The 26,030-nt window shown below is 39.0% G+C and overlaps 1 protein-coding gene across 1 annotated transcript; it reads right to left on the reverse strand.

The window, feature by feature from the left end:
* Positions 1-1,679: 1,679 nt before the first annotated feature.
* On the reverse strand, positions 1,680-23,099 carry MPP3 (membrane protein, palmitoylated 3 (MAGUK p55 subfamily member 3)). Its single transcript, XM_009326693.1, has 18 exons — positions 22,986-23,099; positions 21,624-21,742; positions 21,047-21,124; positions 18,925-19,005; positions 18,240-18,377; positions 17,184-17,265; positions 15,599-15,684; positions 14,001-14,075; positions 12,760-12,956; positions 10,918-10,982; positions 9,744-9,764; positions 8,486-8,527; positions 7,921-8,082; positions 7,150-7,230; positions 4,873-4,966; positions 3,951-4,059; positions 2,950-3,072; positions 1,680-2,016 (listed from the first exon to the last, which is right to left on the reverse strand). The coding sequence occupies exons 1-18, from the start codon at positions 23,008-23,010 to the stop codon at positions 1,837-1,839; spliced, it is 1,758 nt and encodes a 585-aa protein (XP_009324968.1). The 5' UTR covers positions 23,011-23,099; the 3' UTR covers positions 1,680-1,836.
* Positions 23,100-26,030: the final 2,931 nt, after the last annotated feature.

The following is a 26,030-nucleotide window of genomic DNA, read 5'->3' on the forward strand; positions in this document are numbered from 1 at the left end:
CACAAAGCAACTTAGTTTGAAATGCTGTTACTTAAACAGTTTTTAAAGTATTACACCCAGTTTTTCATAGGATGAAGGTACATCTGTCACAAAATTCACTTGGCAATGTGTCTCTCTTGTAAGCCACATTACTTTTGCTGGCTGTGCTGGGACAAGATTGCAGAGAGTTAATGGCAGAGCTGATGGGCCACTTGCATGTGAAGGAGTCCTGGTACATTTGCTGAGGCTACCAGTGTGACAGCATTCTGACAAGCCAGAGCAGATATCTGACTGTAAAAAGTGCTTATTCTTGTAGGAATGGGAACCTCAGTACCTATAGGCAGGATAATACATGAAAGTTGCTAGGGTACACAGGTTTGGAGAAGATGGATATGGGCGACTGTCCTATACAGCTCTTTGGGCTAGAGTTAATGCAGATTCAGTGACACTGGTATATAGGAAATGTGCTTTTAATATGCAATGCTGTTAGTTTTGCTAAATGCAGTGGAACAAGAATAACATCATACTGTTAAGAGGCAAGGAATAAGACTGGTGCACCAAAAGGTCTTGTTAAAGGGCACAGTACACAGGAAAGATTAGACCTCAGCAGGCACTGGAATACAAGAACTAGTTTCAGCTAACATGCACCTGTACAATACTCATAATTTTTTTCAAATAATTATAAAGCATAGGTGCTTCCAGAATCATCTCTCTGCATTTTCTTATTAACATCCATCTAAAAATCCTGTATATTCAAGTCTCCTGAAATACATATAGAGTCCTCTTCTTCAGGACTACTTGTAGCCAATTAGATGCTCTGGAAGCCTTTACCTGATGTGGAACAAAGGTAGTCATAAATACTGGAAGGATGATGATTTGGACCTGTAGCTCAGCTACTTGGTACTTCAGCCTCCTCCTTTTAGCCCCTTTTTGGAGCCGCTATGTTAGTGTCAAGGTGGTATCCCATCAGGTGGCATTTGCAAACATGTCTTGTAGAAAATAAGCTTCTTAGAAGTCCTGTTTTAAATCATATGCAGTTATTTTCATGTAGACTAAAAAATGTCTCTGGTTTATGAGCCGGCTAGTCACACAGGTGGTTTCACATTTGTCCTGTGTCAGTAGGAAGAGACTGGGAAAGTGGGCATACGCTATGGATGAGCAGATTCATACCTGTGCAAGACAACGTGGAAGCGTTGGGAAATGTGGGATGGACATGAAAAAAACAACTCATCCCTCAGCTACTAAAATATATACAACTTATATATCTGACATAGTTTTAGGGCCTAATTGGAAAGGATTTGCAACTAATGATCCTGAGTGAAGGGAAACGCGTTTTGCTGGCCTGTCAGCCAGCTGAACTTTTGAGTAACTGACATGGCGTAAGCACTCTCCAGAGGACATCCCTCCCACCTAGCTAAAGTAGCTTTTTCTGTAGGCAGACTGGTTCCTGAAATGTACCTTGTTCAGATGCCTTAACTCTAGCCACAGAAGTTGTGGCCAAAGGATGAAAATTCTAGCTGGTTAGTGTCCTAGCGCTACTTAAATGCTTTGGAAGTGTGAGACCCTCTGTGAAACTTTACTGTACAAAATGCGCTATTTACAGTCTAAAAGTCACTCCAATCTTTTACTGATCTGTTTAGTCTGAGTATTCACTTTTAAATGACAGCTGCTATTCAAGATTTTGATCCAGGAAGGCAGTGTCAGCTTCTAACTTTGTTTAGTTTTTCTCATACAGTCTTTATGTATTAGCTTCTAGATAGACCGGCAGTTTTGAAGTGAATTTGACATATTTCCCTCTTCTAATCCGTATCTTTACAAGACATTTTTATATAATCTTTCCCTTAAACAGATGATAAGCTATGACCTAACCCAGTTGACTGGCACCCAGAATGAATCCTTGTTTAGTTTCTCTAACACAGTTTTCAGCTGATTACATGCACTCTGGAGATCTTCTTTCACCAGTACAGTGTCAATTAAATGGCCATACTGCTCTTCAATGAATGCTGCTGAATTAATAATTTCCTGCTGTTCTTCATCCTGCTGATCAACACAAGAAGGTGGTATGAAATTTACAGCATGTCTTTTTCACTACTAGCATTTAAAAATATATTAGCACAATAAGTCATTACTTTGAAAGGAAATGAAACAAGAGCTGCTACGATTAGGAAAGGGTATGTAAGATATTACAACTGAGATCAAGGAGTAGTATGCTAACTGCTGGAATTTGGTAGGCTGTTTCAAAAATGCAAGAGGTGATAGGGAGGGGGAAAAAACATATTACAGGAGGGATGTAAGATGGTGACACTGCATTTTATGAAGTTAGAGTTGCTGCCTAACCTAACACCTGGAAATCATGCTCCTCAAAAGTTGAAAAGGAATGCTGGACCCACTGACCCCAAATTCAATAATTTTAAGGGCTTACATGAAAACTTACCGAGAACTAAGTTCTGATATGTATAAATTCAAGTTCAGGTTACCGAAAGTAATGATATTATGCACTCTCAGTATTTCTGTTCACATTTATGCATCACCAGTTTGCAGTTGGTCTAGGTTTGGTCCTTGTAAGACATCCACATGCTACATTTTGTGTGTTCCTGATTAACAGCCTGGGTGGGTGTCACTCAGGGTATCAGTAATAGGTGGCTACCCTTACCATTTGATGGGACTGCTCATCAGAAATGTAAAATGATTATTAGTTTATCTGAGTTCAGCAGCAGCTTCCCTGGGTGCAGTCTTGAGTGAGGTACACAGATCCGCATGGAAGATGTGCACTTTGCTTCACATTACTTATATAGTCAAGTTTTAAGGGAGCCAAAAATCCAAATCTAATGTTCCAGCTGAAAGGCACAGGACCCACTTAGTGCCCCACTCTGACTCTTGCTGTCATAGAAGAGGAGCTCTTCCGTATCACAGAAATGCTAGCCCAAATAATTGTTTCACGTCTGAAGAGATTAAGGTTAGAATACTTACAAAGGAGGCTGAGATTTCTTCTGACATGGGAGATTTTAGGACATGTTTTTTCTTTTCTGGAATGAGAGGCTTCACAAAGATAACATAAGGCTTAAACTCAGGAGTCCTCAAGTGCTTTACTGCCTGTGAACAGATGTTTTTTTGTTACACCATTTTTTAATTTTTTTTTTTGTTATACGTCAATGATCTACTCAAGCTGGGTTCAACAGTTTCATTAGAATACACTGTGGTGTGAAGTCCTGTGTACTATACATCTGACCACAGTAACCTTTTGCTCTTCAAAAGAAAAGTTAATGTCAGTGTCCTGGCTAGCTTACAGGAGTACATGAGCTGCCTGCAGCATGGTCTAACTGCACACCTGCCTTGCTACACATTGCAATACCAGGAACAAGGACATCGCAAAAGATACTGAGAAAAGTATAAGAAAATTGACTTGACAGGCAAGTTATGGTTTGCTTCACTTAAGAGGCCAAACACTGGAAATTTTAAACCTGGAATTCATCTGAGGTAGTACTACAAGTCTTTTCCTAGCCCAGTTACAAAATCTGAATCAAAATTTCAAAGATTAACTCCCAGTATGGAGGGATTAAGAGCAGATATGCTGGCACTGGTTACAATGCTAGTAACGCTTCAGAGGCAATAGGAAGGAACAAGAACGAAAAACCCATCCATGCTCTAAGTATTCCCTCTAGGACTTGAGCAGGCTAGGAAAGTGATGCACATTTCTCCTACAGCAAGGGAAAAATCCCACAGTGAGAACTGATGAAGTGTCATCTAGGCTGTATCGACTAGACATCTAGGAACCGTAAACACTGCACTGCTTTCTTAAGAGCCCTATTCCGCTTAGCTAGCAGTCAGGCCACCTGTTAGAAACACAAGTTCTGAGAGTATCATTGTTCTTTGCAGAGCAAGTAGCCACAAATGGTGAACAACAACAGTTACTTAGGCTGGCAGGCTAGGAAGAAATACTTGCTTTCTTTAAAATAAGCTGCAGAACTTACTTCAGGTACCACATCCACCAAACAAACCTTCTTTTTGGCCATCACGGACCGGATTGCCTCAAGACTTGTACCATACAGATTTTCTTTGTATTCTCCATGTTCCACAAATCTAAAAAGTCAATACATTTTTAAATACCATCCACAAAGAATATTTAACTTACAACATTTGATAGCTGTTTCCTGAAGTCACAGTAGTCAAATGGGGGGAAGGGTGGAAAATCGGGGCAGGGCAGGGGAGCGGAAGGGTTTCTTTTTTCTGATTTTTTTTTTTTTCCTTCTGGTTGCTTAGTAGCAATAGTCTTCTTCACATGTCACTAATAGCTAATCAGCACTACTGACAAATAGGGGAAGAAGCTGCATTAATTCAGTTGACTGATGTTCAAGCCTAATAGAAGAAAGAGGATGTTTTTCACAGAAAATAGAACAAAGCTGGCAAGGAAATGAACTCCCAATTCTTCCATCTTCTGGGAGACTAGCCAAAAATTTGTACTTTCAGGAAACACAGTCTTACAGAAAGTCCTTTATATCCACAGATTCAGTCTACAACACACTTTAAAGTGGACTTATGCATAACACTTGTTACCCATCATATTAAATGGAGAATAAGTAGGCCCAACTAAATATCTGTTACTTTCACTAGATTCAATTCTGACCAATCATACTACTTATGATATGCAGGCTTCAATTCTAACTTATGATCCTCCTACTAGCCCTATGTTGTTTCTAAACTGCTTCTTACTAAATTTCTGAGTTCACGCTAACAGTCCAGACTGAATAAAGAGCTTTTTACTTGGAAAGCTGAACCTTTCTAACACAGCTAGTCCAACTTTACACCTGATTTTGGTATTCATAGGATATAAGATTTAACTAGCAATGTTTTTGAAATACGGTCAATTATGCCAGTACTTTAAAATTAACTCACTTGTTTTGCTGCACATCTGTCTCAAATGATTGCTTAGAGACAAAATTGTATTCTACTCCCTCTTTCTCGTGACTTTTCTTTGACCTGGTTGTATCTAGAAGAGAATGGAAGCAAGACATGGGAGACAGATCAGCCTTTGCAAACAACTGTATTTTCTCTGTTTAGTTCCAGTCACGTTTTCGTGACCTCAAACAAGATAGTTACACACTAGCAAATTCAAATTAATATAAAATATAAATCAAACATTATAATTTTGTTTTAAACTTAATCTCAAAAATTGTAAGACCAAAAATGAAGTTGTTTTGCTCCCAAGCGTGCTATAGCCAACACAAAAATTAGAATCATAGAATAGTTTGGGTTGGAAGGGACCTCCAAAGGTCATCTAGTCCAACCCCTCTTCCGTGGGCAGGGACATCTTCAACTAGATCAGGTTGCTCAGAGCCCCGTCCAACCTGACCTTGAATGTTTCTAGGGATGGGGCATCCACCACCTCTCTGGGCAACCTGTGCCAGTGTTTCACCACCCTCAGCATAAAAAAATTCTTCCTTGTATCTAGTCTAAATCTACCCCCCTTATCCTGTCGCAACAGGCCCTGCTAAAGATGGCAGCGAACTTTTTTTTTTATAAGCCCCCTTTAAGTACTTTAAGTACTGATGGGCTGCAATAAGGTGTCCCTGGAGTCTTCTCTTCTCTAGGCTGAACAACCCCAACTCTCTCAGCCTTTCTTCATAGCAGAGGTGTTCCATCCCCCTGATCATTTTTGTGACCCTCCTCTGGACCCACTCCAACAGGTCTGTGTCTTTCTTATGCTGAGGGCTCCAGAGCTGGACACAGTACTCCAGGTGGGGTCTCACTAGAGCCGAGTAGAGGGGCAGAATCCCCTCCCTCGACCTGCTGGCCACGCTGCTTTTGATGCAGCCCAGGATACGATTGGCCTTCTGGGCTGCGAGCGCACATTGCTGGCTCCCGTCCAGCTTTTCATCCACCAGTACCCGCAAGTCCTTCTCGGCAGGGCTGCTCTCAATCCCTTCATCCCCCAGCCTGGATTGATACTGGGGGTTGCTCCGACCCAGGTGCAGGACCTTGCACTTGGCCTTGTTAAACCTCATGAGGTTCAAGAGGAGGCATACTTCTTACATCTGGTAGAAGCAGTAGAGTATATCCTATGGAAAACAGTATCTCTTAACTGTTTGGAATATTGGACTCTGATTTTCTTTGAAACTTAGAAAATAAAAATAGGAAATATATAAAGTCCTATTATGTTGCCTCTGAATTTAGAACAAGAATATCCCTGGCTGTTTTCCCATGCTACTGTGAAACTTACATAATTATGTGTGTCCGTTACCTTTGATGTCGTAATTTCTTTTAATAATTGTTATTACTGTAGGAGAAGCTTTGGTGATCAGTCTACAAATCTATACCTGGCCATAAAAGTGATGTCTGCTATTTTTTTGTGTACGTGTTTAAATTCAAGTAAAAATTACGCATATGAGTTCTGCTGCTAACTAATTGAATGTCTGCATGACAGATGTTTATTGAAAGTCTTAAATAACATATAAACAGTGCCCTCAATGTTAATTTTTTGGTTTGCAAAAGTAGCTTGTTGGATTTGATGGATTTTTCTTTTACCTAATATATTTTTTTTTTAGAAATTAATCCAGCAAAAAAATTTCAGTGTAACTCATCACAAACCCATGCAGCAGAATCACTAATTTCTCTATCACTGTGACTGGCTTGTTTGAACAGCCTAGATATACTAATCACAATTTAAAATCTTGTAAAAATTTTGACTTGGTTTATTGCTATCTACTTTTTTTTTTTTTTTTTAAACTTTAGCTGGTATGATATTCTGAAGAAAAATCTTCCTCTTTTAAACACACATAATGTTTTGGCTGAATCTTAAGATACTAGTTTTTCACACTAGTTCTTTTTGCAATTTACAATCTTATTTTTTCTTCCTGTATTCAGTTTCTCATTTTTTTAATGGACACTGAGAAAATGCAATCTTTTCACTTGGGAAAACACAATTCAAAAAAATTAACTGAGTTGACAGAGTTCCAAAGAACATATGTGCCAAGTTATGTAGTGATCTATTCAGCTATTAAGGGCAAACATAGTATATTATAATGAGAAAAATAATTTGAAGTACTTCTGAAATATGCATATAATCAATAGCCAAAACACAAATTACCATTCATCAATGCAGCTAGCACTACACTATTAGACAGCATTTATGGAATAAAGTGGCAACACACAGAAGTTAGTAAATTTACTCACGTGGAACTGCAACACCATAATCCTGTGGGTTCTCTGACACAACCTTCTGCTTGAGCTCACTTAATTTGGCCCCCAAACAACCTAATAAAATAGAACTGACTGACAGATTTCTGTGTGGAATGAAATACTGCAAAGACAATAAATAATATAAATTTCACACAAATAATAAGATACAGGAGCGTGCTTGAAGAAACCTGTACATGAGAGACCTCATGACCTGCCACATTCTGCTTTGAAGAATATCATCAGGAACAAACTGAATCCTTGAACAGCTGTTGGACAAACATTTGTCACGCACTAAGTCAGAAAATCTGTAATCTTAGCAGCCAGTTTTATGAGATACCCTTGATTTCTATGACATCCTGGGAAACTGGTTTAACACAAAGCTGTTAAGCACACTGAATTAAAATTGCTGCAAAATTTTTAGATAATTCTAACATCTACCTTGTTCTGACAGCATAAGTATGCACATGTTTGAGTGAAAACCAATGGAAAGCGAATCAGAAAAATAAGAAATGGTCCTGCATCATTATTTTTAGAAGGATTTGGTGAGTTTGGATGTTTTGGGGGATTTTTGGGGGGTTTGGTTTCTTTTTTTAAATGTCATTTAAAAGAAGAGAACAACTTCTGACCAAAACCAGAAAAACCTTTAAAAAAACCCACCAGAATGACAAAACCCAAAACTAAACACCTAAAGAAAGCCTCTTGGAGTGCAGGTGATAAGGAAAAAGGGAGATCCGTGAAAAATTTTGAACTAATTGTGTATCTTACCAATCAAAACCACCAGCCTCTGCTGTTCACCAGGCTGCTGCTGGTATTTTGTGACTTCTTCATATGTTAGGAACTCTACTGCATCTGCCTGCTCTGCTTGCTTTCCTTCATTCAGATTGTTCTCCTCTTTACGACTTAATCTAAAGCTCCTGCGTAAGCCAGCTGTAGAGGAAAACAAAAGATATATTAAATCATGTCTCCACTTATCTAAATTTTCAAGCTTGTTCAGCTAGAAATTACTCTGTCTTTGAATACGAGTTACTCTCACAAATTTTTTTTTTAATAATCAAATCAGTGCACATATGCTAATCTTATAGATGAAAAATTTGCATATCAGGTAGAAAACCAAGCACCCAATCTATAATAAAAACCCCTTCATATCACATTGAGTTGCCAAGTGTTGGCTATGCCAAAGTCCAATTATGCCTCTGCACAAAGATAATCTAGTTTATGAATGTATAGGAAATTAACTCTAATGTAAATAAGCTAGTTTTTCTTTTTTAATATGGGGGTGCTTTGGGTTTGGTTTTTTTTTGGGGGGGGGGAAGGGATTTTGGTTTCTCACCTATGTACTGTCCATTGAAATATCCTTCACAGTCACAGTCTTCTGTAAATTAAAAAGCGGGGGGGGAGGGTGGATAAGGACACAGGGGAGAGGAGAGTGAGAGGGGAGGAGGGAGACATCTTAAACAGTGCCTGTGATATGAGTCTGGCTCATTGGTGAGGGAAGGAGACGTTTTATATCCTGCATTATTTGCACACACTTTTCTAACACAATGATACAAAAAATTATTTGCCTTGGCTAGTGGTTCATATTTTAAGAAATCCTTGATCTCAATATTGCACAAGGGAATTTTACATGTCAGTATTTATGGTTCCCAGAATTTATGCTCTTCAGCATTCATTACATTTGATCAGTGCTGCTGCTAAAAGTGTAATATCCAGACCTAAGTAAAAAAGAAGACTCTGCAAACACAGAGCTCTTTTTTTAATGTATGACTTTATAAATGGGTATGATTGTGTAAGAATATTGCCTCTTCTGACATTTCAATATCGTTTGGGCTTGAAAAAAGGGAATCGGAGATGACTGAAATATGAGCTCTAAACACCTTAATTTTGACAAGTTAATTCTTTATTAAGAAGGTAAAGATTTGATGCTTTTGTCATATGCATGTATGTAAAATAATATACAAATCTATGTTAAAAAAAGCCAACCTACCCCTCCTCAAACTACGACCACCCCCAAGGCCCCTAAAAGTATGCAAAATAAAACCATGATACTTAGCTGCAAAACACTATACTGCAATCCTAAGATAAATACCGAGTTCTATTTCCTGAAAGAGGGCTACCTGGCTTGTTAAAATTTAGACACCTGTGCCCTGCAATATCCACAGACCTCTACTCATTTTAAGAAGGACGTGTACGGTTCTGGGACAAGCCCAACCATAGGCAAAAATATATGCAGCTTAAACCTTTAACAAAATGCGCCAATCCAGAGAAAGAGCTTTGTTTTTTAATGAATAGTTGCATGCAGGTATGTAATCAAGCAATGCCAATGCATACTCATAAAACATTATGCCTACATTAACAGAAGATACTAGTAGCAATATATGCTATCCATAGCTAAGATCAGAGCTATTTTCTGTTGTTGATGACCTAAGTCATCAATCCAAATTAAATTAATTTAAATAATAACTCAGGAAGAAACTGCTGTAGGAACAAGCTATATCTACTATTCCCTTGGCTTGGGGGCTTAGCGAGTGTTTTAGAAAATGCATTGGTTGTTTATATTCAGACAGAAAATGAGCGAGGAGAGTACCTACCTTTATCAGAAGACTGATCATCTGTAGTTAGCATGAAAGGCAGAGTTGGTATGATATTAAAAGACTGGCAAATGATTGAGTAAAATTAGAGGGAATGGAAAGGAAGGTTCTTCTGGTCTGATTTGCTTAACAGGCTTTTCTATCTTAAAAAAAAAATAATGCAGTAATGTACCCTTATCAACTGATTACAGACTTTTTTGCTAAAATTTAGTATTATAACCAGTTATCAGCTTAACTGTCTCAAGAACGTCTGACAAAAAGCCTAAGTAGCAATCCTAACATTGAATGTAATGGAAACTAGTTTGGAAAAGCTTCATTTAAATCAGTAATGCTATTTTATAATTCGGTTGAGCATCTTCTGTCCTCTTTGTAGCATAAGAATCCCTGTACCTCTTCATGAGATGTGCCATGCACCACAGGTCAGAAGTTCACTTATATCACTGAAGATGGACAATTTCCAGATTCCTAGTCTACATGAGGGTGGCACTCCTAGCACAATGGCTGGCTTCACACAGTCACAGAGCTGCCTCACACATCAGTAATAGCTGTGCTGAAGTACCCAAGAGCAACAGGAACATTATATTCTGGGATAATACAGAATGTCTTCTGCCTTTCATCACTGACTAACAATTTCATAAGTAGTAGGTTTTTTGTGGTTTTTTTTTTTTCACTGACAGAGGCTTCAGCGCTATAACGAAGAATCGCTTTAAAGTCTACTTAAGACCAGCTCTGTAACGCTAAGCCTGAAATGCAGATGGTATTGCCAGCTCCAGTGATTTTTATCCTCCTTAAAGCTACAGTTTATTTTCATATAAGCTTAGAGTAATTTCATGCACCTATGTAAGAATTTCAAGAAACGTGCATTGGGTTACTTTTGCAGCTTTCAAGTTTCAAACTGTAGAAAAAATGTGAACAGTAGCAAATTTTAAAGCAGCTAAACAATGTGTAAGGCCTCATGTTCTTGAAAGTAGAGAGGGACAACCATGTTTTTTGAAAACAATAGGCACTAGCAACACTGGATAAAGCTCAAACCCAAATCCTCTTATGTGGCAGCTTGTATCCATGCAAATCAATCAATGACAGTTTACACAAAACATATTCAAACACATCATTATTGAAAAATACTGAGAAGTTGGTTTCAACTAAGACATCACTGAAGGAACAGAACACTTACATAATGGTTTCTTCACAGTTCTGGGATTCTGCAGAGTGCCTATTGTTCTTCTGTAAGTCAGTCGTCTAAATAGAAAATAATTATATTTTAGCCATGTAAGCTCAGAATTATAAAGAATTTATAGCATGTTACACATATAGCACTGAAAATAAAGAATGAAATAGTGCTTTTCCTTGAAAAATATAAGATGTCTCTGATTCAACGTTTTAAAAGACTTGTTCTTTAAAACTATGAGGGTCCCAGATTGCTATCGATAACTGACTGAGAGAGAAGATTCTAAAACATTTTAGGCTTTCATACACCAGAGCGCAGAAATCAATAGCACGTTACTTTTATCAATGTAATTTTTTTCTATTTCCTTTTCCCCACGCAATCTTTTTTGAAAGATTAAGAAAACAACAACTATTCTATTCTACTGTAATTCTGCTGAGAATCCAACTTCTATTTACTATTTTTACAAAGGATGCGCAAAATTCCTGTCTGCCACAATCCTAAAACTACCAACCTCAAAGAGAACTCAAAAGTAGATGACCTCTGTCCAAAATGATCACTGCAGCTATGCATACTCAGAAATTATCCATTGCCTTCCAGATCAGTTTGGAGTTTTCCATTATTTACTAGTAAACAAACCAAGTTACCCAGCTTGTGTGAAAATGTAAGAACAGAGTATCAAGTAAAAATTTTCTGATGTGTTAAAATCGTGAACCAGAGCTCAACTCCTAATCTCCCAGTCTTGAATTTGCTCAACCCACCCCCCAAAACCTAACACCAAAAAAAAAACCAACCCAACAACCCAGCACAAAAATCCAACTCCCAAGAAACCCCTCACTGTTGGCAAAGAAAACCACATTTTTTTCCTAAGTGTTTTTTTGCAACAGACCAACATTCATAACAGACTAAAGAAGGTGCTCAGGCATTTACACCGTCACTTGGGGGAAACAGACACTGAAGCAATTTCTATATTCTTGCACACATTGAAATGTAGTTTACAACATCTGAAAAAAAAAAAAAAAAGGACTGCAGTGCAGCTGCATCTGTTGACATACATGCATGCACAGGAAGAGGGACACAGCTGTTCAGGAAGAATTTGCCTAGTATTTCAAAGGAGCATTCATATAGTGGAGCGAAGTCCTCTATTAGAAACCTTATGCAAATCTTGAAGGCCAGCAACAGAATCAGACCCGTTTAATTCTTAGATACCCCACCTTTGTAACACCTACAGTCCAAACAAGACACAGCCAGTAATTTGAAGTAAGAATCACACAATGAGGCCAGTGGCCTAAAACAGATTCCTTCTTAAATATGACTTCTGTACTGTAAATACAAGACTTGAGGGATATTTTTGCTTTAGAAGATACACATATCTTGCTGTAAAAACAGAGAAACTTCAAGCTCTAGAAGGTATCTGGGTCCAAGCTAAATACTCTCTTAGGAGCCAGAAGATCAGATACACTTTTTGACTACAACTACATGCATAAATTCAAAATTGTTACAATAAATCAGCATTTCCTCTTATACTATGGAAGTACAAGTCTGTGAAATACAGTGTCTCCATAAGCCAAGAGGGTCAAGAGACTGATATTCCACATTTCATTTCATTTCATACATGTTTGTTTAGCGAGTGTTTCTGTCCTCATGCTACAAAGTATAAGTCAATGGCAAACTAGCCAAGGAAAGCTAGGAAGTTTATTATATAATTGGAGAAGATGGAGCTTTTTAGCACTTTATATTACTCTCTCTATATATATGATCCTGCCCTTCATTTCCTGTGAAAAAAAAGCAGCATAAAATCAGTATGACACTATATGTGTGAAAAAAATTCTGTAATCTTCATTGACAAACCTTTCTTGGAACTGTTTTGAGGGGATCAAGCCTGCTCTGAGGTTGGTATCTCCAACACGCTTTGCTTGCCACCATGTGGGATCATCTTGGCTTACAACCTCTAGGACGTGTCGTCTCTTAAATGGCAGCCCAGCCTCCTGGCAGGGAATGGCTCTGTCTTCTTTGGGATTATAGCAGAAAAGCGCCCTCATAAACACCTTTAAAAGAAAGTAACACATCCTTTCTTCTTGTCTTATCTGGAATTTCAAACTACCTTTAAAAGGCTTCCCCAGTGCTTACACTGCTAACTATATATACTCTTCATCTCTCCTTTATGGTACTCAGAAATACTGAAACCTAGCAAGCTGCATCTGTATTTTGACTTAGTTACTTATGCAGAAAAATAAACTAACTTTCAAGTACATACCCAGTCATTACGTATTGGCATTGTGGAACATGAAACTCAAAGATCAAAGTCCCAAGAAACATAGTGCACAGTCTACATTAAAGTACAAAATGCAACAAAGGAAAAAAAAAATAAGGGGAGGGAGAAAACAATAAGGGATTTATGGCTAAGTTGCCTGATTATAAAGACTGTCCTTAAAAAGTTCCTTTAATGCATCAAAATCTACTATTCAACTTCGGATTTGTATCTTACCACTATTTAACACATCACAGTAGAACTACTTTTAAAAGTGATTTGCGGGGCTTCAAGGAAAAATTCGGCAACTGAGAGCCGGGAAGCAGAGATAGAGGTTGACAGAGGAATCCTGTAAGGGACCAGTCGAACAGTACGTCATTGCTGATTAAGAAGAGCAAATGAAGCACTCAGAAAGGCATGTTGATGTTTGCAGTGGGCTAATGGGGTCAAATGATGAATGCAGCCCTGTTTGCAAATACGCCTGTTTTGACTCAAGCAAGTGGCAAAATGCCCAGAGATAATGGACAGATAGCAGCTGTCATGGTAAGAGGAGACTGGTAGGAACACCAATTTTAATTACGTGAACAAAAAGAAGAGGCTAGATTTCAGAAATGCTATGAAAGAACGTGTGCCAAGATCATGAAGAAGAGAGAAGTCACCTAAGTAATTCTACTGAATAAAACGGCACTGCATTTTACAAGAAACTGCTCTACTATCTTTTTAGTTCAATTATGGGTCTGTGACACTCCTCACTGAAACAGCAGAAATCTTGCATTTACAGAGATGCCAGCATTGTGTAAATATGAGAACACATGCTTCAGTATTTCACTAAGTTGCGTACCTTACTGTCTTTTAGACGATCTTCTTCTTTGATGGCTGGAATTATTTTTAATGTTATTGATCCCTGAGACTGAGCCTAAGAAAGAGAGAAATGTTTTTTACTTTGAAAGCAGGACAAGGACACAATGCAGACTAATCACGTTCCAGTTTATGAGCTAGCGTCTGTCTCTTCTTCTCAGCTTTAATAGGCCAAGCTAATCCACTATTTAACTTCATTACAGAGACTGTCATGATGTTTCATGAATCTTCCACAACAGCGTCCTCCCTATGGAGAGATCCACAGTAACTACTTGGCTAGAAATATTAAGACCTGCATTAAAATTCCCTCATTTGCTTTTAGCAACTGCATTAATTTCTGGATTACAGTTCACAGGGCATTAAATACTTCTGTGGCTTTTAGTACGACACTAACTTAAGTTTTTGCAGACCAACCACTTTAAAGTGCTCCTTTGAAAAATATTGCTGTATTTTCCCACATTGTGGCTAACTGGTTTAGGGTGAAATGTAAACATCTACAAAGTAAACATCTACTTTCACTCTAAAAATCTTTGCTAGTACATTTCAATTATGAGTTATAGTAAATTAAAAAGCACTTCTAGGTGCTTTGGAACTCTAGAATAGTTTATCTGATCTGTTTTAGATGCCTGATTTTGGATGAGATGAACTGTGTTCTAGAGAAGCCTGCTATTCTGCACAGATTAAAAAGAAAACCCAGACAATCAGCTTGGACAAACATTTGTAGCTCCTCCTCAAAAAATAAAACGTGAAAAAGAAACTATTACATTGCAGGCATTTAAAACGGGACAGATGAATAGCATCCCAGGGTCCCCACAAATAAAACTTTACACAGTATTTCAAAATACGATTTTGATCCTCCCTCCCCCAAGTTAAAAGCAGTCACTCTCCTTATTCAGGATTATTCTGATCTACATTTAAATTAGGTGATGGAACTGATGCCAGATACTTCAGTCTCCTAGTGTTGCCATTCTTTTTACTGTGTCCCTAACTTCACTCCACGCCAAGACAAGGGGGAACCAAGCCACAAGAGGGGAGTCGGAGACAAATAAGTGTAAGAGCTACGACACTTTCTGCAATGCAGCAGGCTGACCACAGATTTGGAGATTTAGAAAGTTACCAAGATTTGCAGGCGTTAGTATTAGAGAAGCTTGACACAAGAATGTGCTAATGTTGCAAGGAATCTGCTGGTAAAGAACAGACTGACAGCTCTACTGGACACACAGCCGAGACTTTCTTCAGCTTCCTAACACACTGTATTATGAATACACTGCTTATCTTCTAGGAATGCACTTTTAATTTGCAAGTTGCTTGTCATAAACAAAGCATGAAAGGTAAGTTCTTGACAGAGCAACATGTAACTTTCTATTTGTATCTTACTTGGTACCGATTCAGATCACAGTTTCTAAAGTCAAAATGAGAAGACTAATCCACTGGGAGAAGCAAAACTCTTAATGCAAAGACAAGCAGGGATTGCATCTTTTAGCTCTATACATATTTCAAACTCGTGGTTAAATTTCATCATCTATTGTAATTACTAGATCACTCAACAGAAAAGATCTTGAAATTAAAATCAGTGCAGACCAAAATCTGACTTATTTCTTCTGGTCGTTTGTGAAGCACAGTAATACCATTGACTTCTCTTAGTTCATCTCCAACATGGACAAGACCTGAAAAGATAATAAGTAAATTAAAATAAGTCTACAGACTGGAAAGCACCACTCCTCTGATGTCCAGCCTAAGTCAATAGCATGTACCCCATCTCCTCCCTCCCCCAGCTTAATGGATTTCCTACTAGAGCCAGGTGCCTCTGTTGGCAACATGCTCTGAAGTCTCTCGCCCTTATTCCATATGGCATTTTCTTTCATGCTGCACAGTCTCATAGACCAGCGTGGAGATAGAGGACATATGGCAAGATACTCTGGAAAATCACTGCCTCTATATTTGGATCAGCACTAAGAATGCAGAACTGGAATAGTTTCATGAGGATGATCAAATCTTGTAGTCAGGAGACACACTGCTGACTATTAAGGCAGGAATGACATGGCCATCAACTGACAGATCAACACTACACAGTCCCAGAAAGAATGTTGGACTAATTTTTTTAACAAGCCATGAAGAGGCCCCTAGAAGATTTAGGCTTGTTTATCCAGTTCAGTAAGAAATGTTGTACTTGTTTTATGTAACTAATAAAGAATTAATTATGTAATTAATAAAGAATTTCTCAGTAAAGCAAACAGAAAACAACACGATACACTGACTAAACCAAGATACTAGATTAAAGGTAAAAACCATTCTTTTCTTTTCTTTCTTCTAAAGCTTAGACCTACCTCTCCCACCCCCGTTGGCATTTTTTCCTAGCGGCTATTTTAGAGGAAAACGTATCTAATTAAATTAATAGATTACTGATGAAATACAGAAATGCTAAGTGCACACTCTAGTCATTTCACATTACATTTATCAGATTACACTAATTTGAAGAATGGTAACGATCAAGAAGAAAGCTGTAATTAGCTAGTATTTTTTCATCACAGTAATTCATTAATTTTGGGATTGTATTACTTGTATATTAAAAAAAGTGCATGAGGCTTGGAGTCTATAAATCTCATATAAGGCCAATTCAGCTTATTTAATAAAATCTGGATGATCAGCTTCTAGAAAATGGAAGATCAAATACTGCATGAATTAACCCTGTAGATCCTGAAAGCATGCTGAATGACAGCCTACGCACAGAAGTCTCTCCGGCCACTAAACACCTGAAATTCAGTTGTCAAGTGAGCTTACCACGTAGGCTCCCTTTATAGTCAACAAGGAAGAAAGGCAATTTCAGCAGTGACCTATCCCATTCTAAAGCTCATTGGGACGATTTGTTCTCCAACAATGTCCATCTCCCTCCACTGACTACACAGAGCACCTACATACTAGTTAAGACTTGACATTTAACAGTTGCCTATTAGGATTTTGATAGACTTACTTTTTTTTATGAAATAGTCTATACATATATTAAACACCTGTGTCCAAAGGACTGGTTTTGGAATGAATAACCATCAGATTCGGTTAGAGATTATCGCTCTAGGTATGTGTATGCAGTACGTGTGTGCGTGCATAATTTTGGAAATTTTAAAACAGTTTACAAATGCAATTTTAAATCCCCTTTTCAGAAATTTACCACTGCGATCAGCTGCACCACCTCTCATGATCCTTGCTACAATCACAGCTCCTGTATGCTCATCTCTTCTGATGGTAGCTCCCTGAAATAAAACATACCCCCCCACCCCCACAAGAAACCATCATAAGAAATTTGCTTAGAATACAGTGAGCGGTGAAATAACATGTAAGCTAATGTGTCTTTTAAACTGGAATTAATTTGTTCTATAAATTTTGTCTTCCTCCTTGACAATTTTCACCATTATTAAACTTTTGCCTGTGCCCATCTCATGTGATTGTGGCAAGGTGTACACACCTTCCTTTCTGCCAACTTTGCTGAGTGCTTACACTACCTACATTATTGTGGTGATCAAAGTCACTCAAGTGTGCAAAACAGAATTTCTTACAACAAGCTTTCTCTATGTGTCTTCTGAATCTTTATAGAATACAGCCAGCACTTGTACATATAAAAGCAAAGAAAGCTAAGTAATTAGATTTTTTTTTTTTTTCTTCTCCCACCTTTGCTGGCAATATAAAGCTTTAATCAGGAATTAAGCCACTGCTCTCTTCTACTACCTACTGTCATACACAAAAAGCACTTTAGCAGATTTCTTCCCAGACACAATTGTTTTTTTCTTAGGAAATCAATTCTTCCATTTCCATTTGTATAAAATTAGTACCATGTCAATATAATGTTTACATACAGCTATCAAACATAATCCTACCATACATCACTGACTTTCATGCAAATGAAGGTATTAATTCGTTGACTATTAGCTACAATATGAAAAGAATTAATATGTATAATAAGCATAATTGCTTCAACATATACAGTTTCCTCAGGGATCGTGTTCCCTGCATTAACTGGCATTATAAATCCATGCCTACAAAGCATCCCACGCAAAATTGTGAAGGTGTATTTACTAAAGTGTTCTTTTTATGTTGTTTTACTAGCTTCAGAACACTGCTAGTTTTTGCAGACTATCTGACGACATCTTCAAGTATCTCCTCCATACTCACAATAACGCTTTTGCACTACAGAGTTTTATGACTAGAGATGGGTTAATCTTATATGTACCAAGGGTTCTTTATTTTTCACTAGCCGAACAATTTTCACTGATTCCTCATCAAAATCATCATCAAAGTTATCAGGAAGAGGTGGAAGGACTGGGTCAAAGTTCTTCTGTGCTACAGTGTCATGTACTACAAGCATTGCCTGCATAAAGGAAATAAGAAACAGTAATGTAATGGGGTAATATTACAGTTTCCAGTTCTCATGTTTCCAACATTACAGCGAACTTAAACCTCCCCCTTCCCACCCTCACCATAAATCCCCAAACAAAGATTTAGCAATTATCTTACCCATTATGTAAACTACACATTGGTATATGTTGACATTTAAAATAAATCCAGGCAATAACAAAGCTCAGCCTAAATAAACTTAGAGAATGGAGGTGGACTATGGAAAGCAAGAAGTTGAGAAATGGTATCCTTTTCTTTTCTGCTCCCTCAGAAAATACTAAGGAGGGGAGGGAAGACAACATGGTGCATTATGCACGAAAGGCCTACGCTGTGTCTTCTCAATCCTCTTCACATCCTAAAGCCTGTGCAGGAAATCACAGTGGAATAGAACTACTTGTTTGTAGTTTGTAGGAGGTTTTTCCTTTCTCTTAGGGACTCTCTAATGTAACTTTTCCATTACAAAATGTTCTATTGGAATTCTGCAAAGGAATTTTGTTAATGTCTCTGGTGTGTTTTTTTACCCTGAGATGTGGTGTTGACAACAGCTGAAGTAGCTCTTTTTCTTCATTATTCACTGGTGCGGTCTGCAATTCTTCTATTACCTTTAAAATAAAAATTAACAACCTCAAAATAAAAGGAGTCAACCAAACAAGATCATATATTTGCAAGCAAGTGTTCTGTGTTTGCTAATTTCAGTCATCCTTCAAAGGAGTGTACACAGATGAAAAACAATGCCAATCAATAGTGCATGAATCCTAAAAGAAATGAAAGCTTCTTCATCTATTTTATTTTTATTAGATAGTGCAGGAAGACATCATCAGAAATCAGGATCCTAGCCCCTAAACATACATTTTAAGAGTGATTCCGCCAATATAATTTCAGGAACAAGTTCTGAAATTTTAAATTCTATATGGAATCTGTAAGTGATATGTGAAACAACACTCTTGTGCTTGTACTATGATAAAGGAGTTTAATCCTCTCTGTAACCAGGTAGCATTACCCATGTGGAACATGCAACAGAAGTTCCCTCGTTCCCCTGCAAAGCCTGGATACCAAAATATGCTGTGGAGTCTCAGGCCTTCCAAACAAAAGATTAGAGAAATAATGGAAGCACTTTTGCACTAGGCTGGTTGGGTGGGAGAAGAGAGAGGAGGAAGGGACAAGGGGTTGAGGCAAGAGAGGTTTCCTTTCCCTGTAAAGGGTTCTAGATAGGGAAGTCACATAGTGCTGTATAAAACTTCTCCTCTGCTGTTTAGAAGATGGTAATTTTGTATGACTTGACAGGTAGCAGTGCCAAAACTTTTATGGAGGCAGTAGGCTATTTGTGGGAAAGGGGAGAGGGGGTATGCTGCAGCTTAACATGGGGCAGGGGGGTCTCCTGGCTTTGCAAAGGGAGGAATTCTAGCTCCCAAACCTTCCACAGCCCTTTGCTATGCTTTCAAAGGAAACGGGTGCAAGCCACTTGTAAAGAGCTGTCAAAGGCAGTATAAATTTCACTTTTTCAGGCACGTGGCACGTTACAAACAAATCTAAGATACAACTTTGCTCTGTGAACAGACTGGGGGATAAGTTGATTGAGAGCAGCCCTGCGGAGAAGGACTTGGGGTACTGGTAGATGAAAAATCAGATACATGACGGCAATGTGTGCTTGCAGTTCAGAAAACCAATCATATCCCAGGCTGCGTAAAGAGAAGCATGGCCAGCAGGTCAAGGGAGGGGATTCTCCCCCTCTACTCTGTTCTCATGAGACCATGAGGGGGAGCCCCCCCCGACCTGGAGTACTGCATCCAGTTCCAGGGTCCCCAGTACAAGACAGACATGGACTTGTTAAAGTGCGTCCAGAGGAGGACCATGAAAGTGATTCGAGGGCTGGAACACATCTCCTACGAAGAAAGGTTGAGAGAGTTGGGGTTGTTCAGCCTGGAGAAGAGAAGGCTCCAGGAAGATCTTATTGCGGCCCTTCAATATATAAAGGGGACTTAAAAGAAAGACGGAGAAAAGCTCTTTACCAAGGCCTGTAGTGACAGAACAAAGGGCAGCAGTTTTAAACTGAAAGAGGGCAGATTTAGATTGGATATAAGGAAGAACTTTTTTTCGATGAGGGTGGTGAAATGCTGGAACAGGCTGCCCAGAGAAGTTGTGGATGCCCCACCATTGGAAATGTTCAAAGTCAAGCTGGACAGGGCTTTGAGCAACCTGATCTAGTGAAAGGTGGCCCTGTCCATGGCAGCACAGTTAGACTAGATGATCTTTCAAGGTTCCTTCCAATCCAAACCATTCTACGTGAACAGCAATGCTGCTTGGGTTGTAACGGATTTAAGTCCTTAAGACTGAATGCTTAGCTGGGATAGTCTATTGTCAAGAAGGGACTGAATCCTTTTTGCAGCCTCTCCCTTATGAAGGCTATTAATAATATCCTTTTGTTCTACCTGCCTGTGTCTGTCTTCACTGGACATTTAATGACATGGTGTTTTTAAGCTCTCATTTCCTTGATCAATCATGAGTGAAACTAGCCAACAGATTCCAAAAACAGTTGTGGAAGATGAGAAATATGTACACATATAGCACAACTGCAAAGCTTTGATTTGTTAGAAAAGCAGGGTTAAATAATAGGAAAACAAGGAGACAAGAATTTTTACTCACATCTTCAACTAATCCTGCTGCACTATGTAAAACAGGAGTTGGACTCTGTCTTTCATAATGACGGAGTTTTTCATGAATCTGAAAAAGATTATTCAGGTATATTACTACAGAGAGATACAAATCTTCCTAAATATACCTACACTGGAATATTTTTATATTTAAGGAATATAATCTTTCTGAGATAAGTGTCAGAAAAATAACCTCTCCTGGGGTTATTTTTGTTTTGTTTAGGAGTCTCTTAGTTCTGTTTTTGCTCATGTTAGTTTCACAGATAGCCAGAAAATCTGTTAAGACTTCAGCAGCATAAGGGAAAAAATGAAGCCATCTCACACTGCTTTTTAACTATGGGGCACTGTATCTGCATTTTGGCAATCAAGGCAGAAATGTTTTTTCTGAACAAAATAAGTTAACTGTCAATGAATGTTCTTAATTCTTCTGCTTAAATAAATACATGCTTTGGTCAGTATAGAATTCTACAAAAAAAAAAAAAGCTTTGGCAAAGTAAACAATAGATAAATCAAGGGAACAGATAATAAGTAACTGTAAGGAAAACGTATGTTCATAAATGAACTTTTACCTTCATCAGGTAGCCGAGACTCTTTTCACTGAAGACATCCCTAAGGAATCCCATCTCCTCTTTATGATTTGAATCAGGTCTTAGCTGAGATGTCAAAAGGGCCAAAGTTTCATGCAATCCTAAATTTAGATTCAAGACACAACAAAAGCTTTGTAGATAGCATGTCTCATGGGACCTTCTATTGCAGACTTAACATCAGCTACATTTACTTGGGTACCATCTTGGTGATCATTAAGTTTGCAGAGAGATTTGTGCTTATCTTCCACTCATTTTGTAACGCTTCCTTCTTAAGCGGCAAACACAGCTTAAGATATAACATATATCATATTAAGGCAAAAGCTACCAAAACAATATATATATTTAAAGACATTACTTTTGAAGTTTCCCCTTTCATGTCAATTATCCTTTGTTTCTAGAACAGCTAGCCCTAACAAAATTTGAGTTATTAGAGTGCCACAGCTGACTTCACAAAATGACTGAACTACCTCCTTTGCTACACAGCTACCAGCGCTACTTCCCGAGCAACTTTGCTTACAAGTGTTATCCTGCCCTTTCTACCCCTGAGGCACCTGTTAGAAGTCAGGCCTGACCAGAAGAGGAAAGGACTGGTGCAGATTTCCACTGCAGTGGAAGCAAAGCTTGTGGCTAGTTTTCTAAAAAGTGCTTAAATCATCAATATCCCAATTTTGCAGTGCACAGGGCCAGACAAACATCAGGTTTTTCCTGGCGGACCATGACTGGAAAACAAAACAAAAAAACAAAAAAGAAAAAAGGGTGGGAGCTAAAATCTGCTCCTTTGGCTATTCTCTCCATGAACTTTAAAGCGCATTTGGATCCAGGAGACTCAAACTCACTTCTGCTTTAAAACTCAGTATCATTAGCGTATATGACTTTACTCTGGGTAGCATACTGGAGAAGCTGGTTAGGAAGCCTTGAGTGGAATCACTGTTTTTAAAGTCAAACAGAAGAATATTAACAAAGCTTACTAACACCTATTCAGAAAATATTAAGAAGTGACACGGCAAGCAGCAGAGATAGAAGGGCTGATATTTAATAAGGATGCATAGAAGCCAGTGTTACACTGAGAGGTCCAAGTTTGTCCATAGGAGCCTGTCTACCAGCATATATTCAGGGGCTCTAGGGTTCTTATGAAACTATGTATTTCCTGAAATCTGACTAACTTTATTCATTTCCACCATTTATACTCCACCTTCCTTGTTTTCTTTTAGGTAATTGCTAAGAAATCTAGTTGAGCTATCTTAATTCTATTTTATGTAACTCCAATTCGAATTAATTTCCTGTGTGAAACACATACACTAAGATTTCAGTCACTGGTCTGTTGAAAGCATGCAGATTAGTTACCTGAGTCTTCCGAAAGCACTGGCATGGCTTTGTTCTTAATCTTAGAGACAAATGTTCAACTTAAATCAACACGATTGTTTCTTCTTTCTGGACTGCGATTCAGAGGCAGTCCTGAAATGAGCAAAGATAATACCTAAGCTCAAGCATGCGAGAAAAATGGCAATCATGTAAAAATAGTAAATTCCTACTACATCTTTCTCTCAAGTGTTCAGTTTAACCTGAATTAGGCAGAGTCCTGCAGTTATTCTGCTACACAAGTAACAACATGAAAAATATTATGTTATCTAATAACATATGGTATCTTGGATAAAGCTGATGCTGAAGAAAGCAGATGCTTCCCTATCTTATTCTCAAGACAGACGGTTTTAGAAGGCCTAAGTAACTGTCTGAAAAGACAGAAAAGAAAAAAGCGTGCTGCAGAATGGATGTCTAAAAGCAGCGATAAACACGATATGCAGAGAAATAGAGAGAGCATGCAGGAAGACGCCATCGCGACAAGATGTTCTGGGGCTTCCTAAAAGCACACCTCGAAGGAATCTACATCCCCCGGCATTCTGATGCAGACCACGCTACAATTACATGCAACTCATTAAAGCTAGGAGGAGTGTCACTCCATCATCCTTGGTAATGGGTACTAAGAATGCTACCACAAATAAGGCTACTTCCATTGCTTAAAAATTCCATTAGATGCTTTTATTGCTGATTTTTCTTGTCACTGATAGCAAATGACTCCAGAGCAATTTCATTTCAAACGGCAAAACTGAATCTATGCTTATAATTGCCAGTCCAAGATGAAACACTTTGTGCATTCCAGGGCATTTAAAATCTCATTCATGCTCATAAAATTAATCAGAAAAACAAACAGCCATAACAGCACACAAAAAGGATTAGAAAGAAATGTGGGATACTCGAACTCTTTGCTAAATACAATAAAGGATGTTCCTTGTGTTTCTATTTGTAGATAAATCTCTTGACATTTTGATTGCGTGACACAAGCTTGATTGTTTTCTGATTCAACTTTATTTTTATTAGCTGCCTGAAAATACCGTAGTACTCATGGCAAATTAGCATATACCAGTTTAGCATTTTCTAGATTCCTGAGTTTCTCTACAACGTACTGAAATATTAAGCTCAATAGTCACCTGTGTTTTACACCCCATATTTTCTACTGCTATGCTTAATTAGTCTACCTGGGTATCAAAACATAACTGAGTTCGCTAAGCAAGTGAACTGAACGAGTGTTGAAATTTCACTCTAATCTATGGATCGTACTCAAGTGTATTACATATACTACACATTTATTTAATTAATTTTCAAAAGCATTTTTATTACCTATTGCTTTGAAGAAATAAACATTTCACACACACACCCCCCACTTCATGCCAAAAGAAATGTATAGGCAAGTCATTCAACTGCTCTGGTTCCTTGACTATTGCATTTCATTTGACACGTATTTAAAATCTCTAACTACCAAGAAAGGGAACTTCAATTGTGTGCTCTGTCTTTGTAAGAATGTATGCTTCCCACAGCCAAACTTATTTAGCGCCAAAACCCAAGAAAACCCGAGTTATTTTCCAGACTCTTAGCGAAAAAGCATCCTGCACAGGAATCTGGAAAATATATGCTTTAACATCTCAAAAACCTGACAGCAAACTCAGGAGCAACAGAATTAAGATGAGTTAGGCCCAGCAATCAAAATGGAGGCTTCCCCTAGAGGCATTTCCCATTCTCTGTAAAAATCCTGTTAGCCAGGACTGATTGGAATGAACAGTCAGAATAATGAAGAGCATTCCGTAGCCAATCATTTGTCATCAGCACGCTCCATGTCAATAGTCAGGGCTGGCTTCAAGGTATTCAATTCAGCCCTAGCGTGTGATATTTTGCAAGAGGGGCTCAAAACCATGAATCTGTCCTTTCATCACTGTAGTATGAATAGGCTCAAACACACTTGTCCTCTTTAAAAATATCTGCCCTAAACCATAATTCATTTTTCACACATATCCTTGCCCAGCTGTTCCCAAGCCAGAACGTTTGAGCCACCTTCCTTGCCTAGGAAAAGGACTGCTGATATTTGGAAAGAGCTACATAAACTGGACTGATGCTGTACATGGGCTCAAAGAAGGGAATTAAACAGACACATAATATGCTCTGGCATATCCCCATTACCTTTTAAAATAAACCTAGTGTGGTTCACAGCCTCATACAACATAAAGCTTCTGTAATCCAGACGTAGCGGTCAAAGCAGTAGAAGACCTCACTTCGGAAAGCAGTTGCATTTTAACATCTCTCCGGAAGAAGATCACCCATGATGAGGTCAGAAAATGCATCTGCATGCTAATAAGCTCATAGCTGATAGGTATGACACAGGATTTCTCCTCACTTTGCTTTTGGGTACAAAAAGTGTCCAAATCTGACCGAACTAGTCTTTCACTAGGTACTACACATACTTTAGCACTAAAAGAGCGACTGCTCTGATGGCTGAACGACGCACGGACAAAACCGCTCCCTGTTCGGCACCACGAGTACAGGCTCTTCGTCCGAGCCCCCACTGCAGGCGCGCAACTCCACGGCCCTGCACTCGCGACCAGACGCAGTCCGTGGGCCAGCGGTCGGGACTCAGCTAGGGCGCCTCTCTGACGACCTGGGGGCTTGGCTGGAACCCGAGGGGCGGAGCACGGCGAGGCGGACCAGCTCCCCCGGCACCGCCGGGCAGGATTCTCCCGCCTCGGAGAAAGCTTTCCATGCGCCCCACCGAGCTCGGGCACCGATGACTGTGCCGGCGGCAAGGCTTAGCGCGACCGACCCTCCTCACGGCTCAGCCGCGGGCCCAACGGGTATGGAGCGAGGTTACGCCCCGGACCGGACTTCCTCGTCGACAGCGAGACGTCCTCTTCCAGACCTGCTTCCCCAGCCGTGAGGCCGGGCTCTGCGAGCGCCTCTCCGGCCCCATCTCCGCCACCCGGAGGACTCCGCAGGGCTTCCACCAGGCCCGGCCCCGAGTCCACGGGGCCTCGGCCAGAGCCCACCAGGCAAAACCCAGCGGAC

Source organism: Pygoscelis adeliae, unplaced genomic scaffold (genome assembly GCF_000699105.1).
Source record: "Pygoscelis adeliae isolate BGI_AS28 unplaced genomic scaffold, ASM69910v1 Scaffold421, whole genome shotgun sequence".
NCBI lineage: Eukaryota > Metazoa > Chordata > Aves > Sphenisciformes > Spheniscidae > Pygoscelis > Pygoscelis adeliae.